The sequence below is a fragment of the Plasmodium gallinaceum genome (assembly GCF_900005855.1).
Source record: "Plasmodium gallinaceum strain 8A genome assembly, contig: PGAL8A_v1_141, whole genome shotgun sequence".
NCBI classification, from domain to species: domain Eukaryota; phylum Apicomplexa; class Aconoidasida; order Haemosporida; family Plasmodiidae; genus Plasmodium; species Plasmodium gallinaceum.
Window position 1 is genome coordinate 772724 of NW_021628302.1, and position 7847 is coordinate 780570.

Sequence of the window (7847 nt, forward strand, 5' to 3'; positions counted from 1 at the left end):
GAAAAAAAAAAAAAAAAAAAAAAAAAAAATATATATACGCACAAAGATTGTATACATAAGGTTTTTAATAAAATATTGAAAATGATATATATATATATAAAGGAATATACAGATACACCTTAAAATAATATGTTAATATGTATATAAATGCAAAATTAACTTTATTTTTTTAGTAATTGCAAATTATTCTAAATTGGGAATTTTTACATGAATATTTACAAAATACACAAATCATTATGTAATCTATAAATTTTTATTAATATTATTGTTTTTATTTTTTTTTTTTTTTTGAAATAAAAAATTTTGCGTTCATCAAACATTTGTAATCCTTATTACTTTTTTTATTTAAAAAATTATTTTTTTTTTAATTATATTATATATATATATGTATTAATTTATTATTATTGATATTTTATTATATATTTTTTATTAATAATATATGAATTTAGTAATTTTAATTTTTTTGTGATATATTTAATGGTGTAATTGGTAATGCATCTAATTGCTTTAATTGAGGCAAAATGTTAATCACTTTTTGTCTATAATTCTTTTCTAATTTTTCTTCAATTGGGTTTTTTTCTAGGTATAATGTTTTTAAATTTTTATTTTCATTTAAATTTTCAATCATTTTTAAATCATTAATTTTGTTATTATTTAACCACAACTCATCTAAAGATTTTAATTCTGAACATATAAAAATGTTATCTATTTCATTGTATGATAAATCTAAAACTTTTAAATTTTTTAGGTTTTTCACATTATCTATAATACAATTTAATTTATTATAACTTAAATATAATTCATTTATTGATAGAATATTATTAATAGATTTTTCACACCATTTTGTTAACCTATTATGCTGTAAACTTAACTTATTTAATTTAGGTAATAAAGGTATATTCATTTCTTCTATTTTATTTTTACCTAACCATAATTCTTCTAAATTAACTAAATTTTCTAAATTTTCAATTTTTCGGATTTTATTATAACCTAATTCTAATAATCTTAATTTTCTGCAATTCTCTAAATTTTCAATCTATTTTAAAAAATAAATGAAAACACATAAAAAAAAAAAAAAAAAAAATTAATTCAATAAAATAAATTATGTAAATAGTTAAATAAAATGTTATTATATATAATTAAATATATATATATATATATATATATTTACATATATATATTTATATATATATATTTATATATATTTATATATATATATTTATATATATATATTTATATATATATATTTATATATATTTCTTGTATTCCAAATAAAATTTATTTTATTTTTTAATAAGAAGAATAAAAATATATTTTTAATAGTTATAAGATATATTTATTAAAAAAAGGTAATGAAATATTATACATAGTAATTCAAAGATGTGATAAAATTAAAGAAATTATGTATTTTCATATGCAAATTTTTTTTTTTTAATAAATTTTTACTTTTGAAATTTTGTTACTAGACAAATATAGCTCTTCTAAATTTACTAATGTTCCTAAATTTTCTATAATTTTTATTTTATTAAATGACAAATCTAAGATTCTATATAAATAGGAAAAAAAAAAAAAAAAAGTTTGTCAAAATTTGCAATTGTATATATTATATAAAAATATTTACTTTAATTTTGTTAGCATTGCTATATTTTCTATTTTTTTTATCATATTTTCATATAATTCTAAATGTTCTAATTCTAAATTATTTTCTAAATTTTCTATTTTATCAATACAATTAGATATCAATAACAAAGCCTATTTATAGAAAAAAAAAAAAAAAAAAAATTAATAAATAATTGAAGAATACATAACTTTATATGATTTTATTTCTATTAGATAAATTTTTGTCAGTTGTAAATGTATAGAAAGAATTAACAAAAAAATAAATAATGATCTTGGATATATAAAAAAGCAAAATATGTTAAAAAAAAATAATATATAAAATAAATCATTTATACTAACTTTTAGCTTTTTACATTTTTCAATATTTTCAATTTTTCTTATTCTTGAATACTGATGTGAAATTACTGTTTCATCTTCATTGAATGTTGTTAATTCTCCTAATACATTATAAGTTGCCATTTCTTATTATTTTTATAAATTATTCTTGACTAATTTTTGTATATATTTTATTAAAACAAAAGAAAAAAGAAAAATATTTATATATACAAATAGCTTTCTTCGTGAAATAATGTAAAATGCATATTTTTGTTTTTGTTAAAATTAATTATTTTTTTTTTTTTTTTAGAATTAAAAATATTTTAATTTCCTTTTAATTTAAATAGTTAAAATTTATTTATTAAAGTATATCATTTTATGTACTATTTATTTTTTATATACAGCTTATTAATTTTTTCTTTTTTTTTTTTTATTTCTATATATTCCAAATATACATATAATGTGTTTTTCTTTTTGTAATAAAATAATTTCAATTAGAATATATAAAATCAATAAACCATAAAATATTATAACATTTTTTTTTTTTTAAATTACATTATTAATTTTGAGAATAAGAAAAATACCTATTGATAATATTATATATTATTAAAATTTTTTTAACACTTTTTTAAAAATTTTCAAAATTTATTAAAATTATTTTGTAATGATTAAAAAAAAAAAAAAAAAAAAAAATTGTACATGGATATACATGAAAATAAATAATAATAAAAATACTCATCTTAATAAAAATACAATTAAGTGATATTATAAAAACTGGAAATATAATGTAGAACATTTACACACAAATATATATATGTATTTTTTTTACTTTTTTTCTTTTATAAGGATAGAATAAAAAAAAAAGTATCAACGAAAAATTTGGTATATTAAATACATAAAAGAGAAGCGCATTTTGTATATTTTGAGAATATAAAAAGATACAATCTTCATTTCATGAATAATATTTAATTAAATTCTTTATATAAATACAAATGTATATTTAAAATGTTTTATATATTTTAAGTAAAAAAAAAAAAAAAAAAAAAAAAAAAAGAAAAATATTTCCAAATACAAAAATATTAAAAGATTTTTCTTTAAAAAAATATTTTTTTGTTATTTAATTAAACTTATTTTTGACATATAATATGAAATATAGAAAACTAATATGAGAATGTTCTAATTGAATAGTTTGAAAATAATTTTTTAAATTATCATTTAATTTAATTTCAGTAGTATCTAATATAAATGAAGAAAGAGAAGGGAATAAATTTGTGATATCAATTATATAGTTGTTTTCTTCTTTTCCATAATAAGTAGATTTAGTAAATATGATATAATTTAGATTATCATAAAAATGAATATATATATTTTTACATAAGATTTTTATTAAATCAATATCATTGAATAATAAATTACTGCATTCCAAAGGAAAAAAAGATGAAGAAAAAAAAAGTAAAATAGATAGAAATAAAGGGTTACAAAAATTAGCCATTTTAAAAGATTCTATAATTTTCTCATATATTATTATAGCTAAATTTTTGCTAATTTCTAACTTTTTTGGTATCATATATATATTTATATTTTTTTTGTTTTTTTCAAAGTTGTCTAATATATTTTCAAAAGGGTATTTTTTTTCTTGAATTTCTTTCCTTACAAATTCATCAATGATATTTTGTATTTTTTCTAAATCTGTTTTTTTTTCTTTATATAAACTATCATTTTTATTGGTATTTAAATAATTTAATTTGTTAAATATATATAATTCTGCTATATTTACTAAATCAGAATATATATTTTTTTTTTCCATTAAATAATCTCCAATTAATTTAGAACAGTTCACAATAAAAATTTGAATGAATATTTTAACAAACATAGATACTTTCATATTTTTTGAAAAAAAGTCAATAATATAATTATTTAAAAATAATTTTAAAACTTTACTTATTATTAGTTCATCTTCTTTTATTACATTATCTATTTTTCTTTTACATTCTTTAAAAACATTTTTCAAAAGTAATATAAAAATATTTTTTTTGCTATGATAAATTAAAAATTTACCTTTTAAATATTTTTGTAAAAATAACAATATATATATATTATTGTCAATATTATCATATTTACTCTCAGTTTCATTTATTAATTTATTATTTTCATCATAAATTTCCATATAAACATTATTACTATTATTATTATTATTATTATTATTATTATTATTAAAATTGTTTGTGTTATAAGTATATTCTTTAACTCTGTGAAACTCATCATTTATGTTAAAATTTTTCAGATCATCCATAATACTAACATTGTGCTCAGAATTATTTAAAAAGTTATTATTATATATTCTATTATTACTACTAGTGGTATTATATAATTGGGTAAAATTCTCTTTTAAGCAAAAACAACTGAGAGAAAGAGAGGAACAATAGCATAACGAATAAAATAGTAACTCTACATTTTTGATATCATTATTATTAATTTTAAATAAATTATAAAACAAATATGATAATGGCAAGAAAATATTATAAGAATCTAAAATATTTTCTACTTCAAAAATATCACTTTTAAAATATTTTAAAGTATCTCTATCAAATTGAATATAAATGTTTTCAATAGATTCTATTCTAATTTTTTCAATTTGCTCATAAAAAAAATATATATTTAAAATTATATTTAGAATTTGTATATAAATAATAAAAAAGAGATGTAAATCAATATTATTTTCATAAATGATATAATTAAAAGGAAAAGGACAATCTTTTAATTGATTTATTATACTTATAATTAAGTTGCTATTATTGCCATTTTTATATTCACTTAAGAAATCATTAAATTCTTCTGTAATTACTTGTGATAATTTTTCTATAATTCTCATTATTTTGTTTATTTGATCATTACTTATACATTGCTTATTACCTTTTTTTTTAATATATAAAAAAACAGAATAAAAATAAATACAACATTGATTTATTAGTTCTAAATCACACAGATAATTAAAATCATATTTCTTCTTTGTTTTCTCTATTTTTATTTCCGTTTCTATATTTAATAAATCTTCCTTTCCTCTTTTCATATTGCATTTAATTCCATCAGTATAATAACAAGTATTATTATTTTTCATATTAAGAATGCTTATTTCATTCTTATCATCATCACTTATATGAAAATTATTATGTAGTTGAATTTCTAAAGTTTTAATAACTTTATTCATATATAAAAAACCAGATAACTCAATATTAGTATATATTGTATTATGTGCAGAAATATATAAATATACTTGACATAAAAATCTTTTACAAATTAAGGAGTTTTTCATATTTCTTTCATGAATTTCATTAATTAAATCATGAAAATAATCCACTGATTCTATATATAAATTGCAGTAAACTAAAATTCTAAATATTTTCAATGACTCGGTAGCTAAAAAAAAATATGTTTCCTTATTTTTCTTCTCTTTGCTAAATGGTAGGGTTCTATAAAATAGTAAAAAAGACAATACATCGAATTTTTTTAAAATATCTTTCTCATAGTTATAAATAATAATATATCTAATTAGTGTAATTAAATTGTATGTGAAATTTGTATCACAGTAATTTTTATCTATGTTTTCTTCGCTTGCTTTTTTTAATCTTTCATTGTTTAGTTTACTACCAGTTATCTTAGAATCATATATTTTTTCTAAATTTTTTATCAGTTTTTTATTTTTCAATATATTTATTTTTTGTTTTTTTTTAAATAATAATCCTATTAAAAAACATATACAACTATTTTCTATCTCAATATTACCAAAATTATTTGATAAAATTTTTGATACATTATTAAGAATTTTTTTATAATAGTATTTTTTTGAATGGCATAAACTAATCATTTTAAAATTTATATTTCTTATTTTTAAAAAATCATATTTAGCTTTATTTATATATTCAAAAATAGTTATTAACTCATGATTCATGAATATACTTTTATTATTTTGTTCTTTATTCACTTTATTTTCTTTTGTTCCATTTGTTCCATTTGTTCCGTTTGTGTTTTTTGTAACTTTTTTACACTTTTTTATTATTTTTTCATCTTTTTCATATTTTAATATCAATTCATTTTCTTTATATTTATTAAAAAAATATGAATAATTTAATTTTTCATCATTAAAATTCGTCAAATTATTTTTATTTATATTAAAATAATTATTTTCATTATCTTCTTTTTTTTTAATTTTTTCATTTCCTGTTTTTTCTTCATCTTCCTTATCTTCTTCATCTTCTTTGTCTTCTTCATATTCTTCATCTTCTTCATCTTCTTCATCTTCTTCATCTTCTTTATCTTGTTCATCTTGTTCATCTTCTTCATCTTTTTCATCTTTTTCATTTTCTTTTTCTTTTTCTATATCATTATTATATGCTGTTTCTCCTTCATTACTTTTATTGTAATTAGAAAAATTATTTTGAGAATTTTTTTGTTTTTTGATAGAATAAAAATATATATTGTAATCTTCAAAAAGAAATAGATTATCACTAAAAAAATCACAGTAAGAAAAAAATTCATAATCATTTAAATAATTAAATTTTTTTGAATCATTATCCTGATCGTATATTACATTTTGTACTAATTCTAAAACATTATTAGGATATAAATAACTTGCGAATGAATGAAGGCAATTTATTTCAACATTTACATTGCAATGATAATTGAATATTATGAATAACTTTTTAAATATTTTTAAATCATTATTTAAAAAATTAAAAAATCTCCTAAATGTAAATCCATAACAGTATTTGTCTTTTACATTATTTAAAAGATGTTCAAAATTTTTGCTAATAATAATTATTTTTAAATGTAAATTTATAAATATATTTTTAAGAATTTTTAATGATATACATATTTGATTATTATATGAACTTTGGCATAAATATAAAATTTCTGGAAATGTGTAACCACTATTAAGTGGTTCATCATTATGATGATATAATCCATCAAAATTATCATAAATTTTTTTTTTTTTTTTTTTATTAATTAAATTTTCATTTATTTGTATTCTTAATTTTCCTAAAAAATCGAAACGTATTTCATGTAATTTTATTTCACTTAAGTTTTTTATTTCTCTTATTTCGTCATCATTTACTGGATTTGTCCATTGAAGTTTAGCTACTTCATTTTTATTTAATTGGAATGTTAGATTATATTTTTTTTTTGAATCATTTATTTCATCCTTCTCTTTTATTTTATTTTCTTGCAAATTTCCTTTTTTATTATGCCTATTATTATTTTCATTGTTATCTGAATTTAACTCATTATAAATACTTGATTTATCATATCCCTTATTACTATCCTTTTTCAATAAATTAGTTTCATATATTTTTTTTAAGTCTAATTTTTCATTTACATTATTTTTTTGTAAATTTAATTTCGTTCTGTGTAAAGCTAAAGGAAAACCAATGTTATGTTCATTTTTTAAACTACCTAAATTAATATGTTCCTTATTACTTATTTTGTAATTATGTATTTTATTTTCATTTTCTTCATTAAAACTTATTTTGTAATTATGTATTTTATTTTCAGTTTCTTCATTAAAACTTATTTTATAATCTTTATTTTCTATAGAATTTACTTTTTCATCACTAGAAGTATCTTCAAAATTTTCAATTATATCAAAATTACATTGTTTTAAAATTAATTTATCATTTGTTCTTTCTTTTCTGAGCTTATCTTGCAACGAATTTAATAAATTTACCATAATAAAATAAATTTTTTTATTACATATAAATATATATAAATTATTTTAATTCGTATTTTAAATATTACCTTAATATTTTATTTAAAATTTCAAATTGCAGATATATACTGCTATTTATAAGTTTTATAAAGTAAAAGAAAGGAGTGTAATGTTTAATTAAAAAAAAAAAAAAAAAAAAAAAAAAAAT

At 15.9% G+C, this 7847-nt stretch overlaps 2 protein-coding genes across 2 annotated transcripts; both read right to left on the reverse strand.

The window, feature by feature from the left end:
- Window positions 1-454: 454 nt before the first annotated feature.
- Window positions 455-2079, reverse strand: LRR1 (leucine-rich repeat protein, putative; the record flags this gene model as incomplete). The annotated part of the gene is made up of 4 exons (XM_028673720.1): window positions 455-1036; window positions 1447-1546; window positions 1622-1752; window positions 1960-2079. The coding sequence occupies 4 exons, from the start codon at window positions 2077-2079 to the stop codon at window positions 455-457; spliced, it is 933 nt and encodes a 310-aa protein (XP_028530145.1).
- A 973-nt stretch (window positions 2080-3052) lies between these two features.
- Window positions 3053-7660, reverse strand: PGAL8A_00492300 (RNA polymerase II-associated protein 1, putative; the record flags this gene model as incomplete). The annotated part of the gene is made up of 1 exon (XM_028673722.1): window positions 3053-7660. The coding sequence occupies one exon, from the start codon at window positions 7658-7660 to the stop codon at window positions 3053-3055; it is 4608 nt and encodes a 1535-aa protein (XP_028530146.1).
- Window positions 7661-7847: the final 187 nt, after the last annotated feature.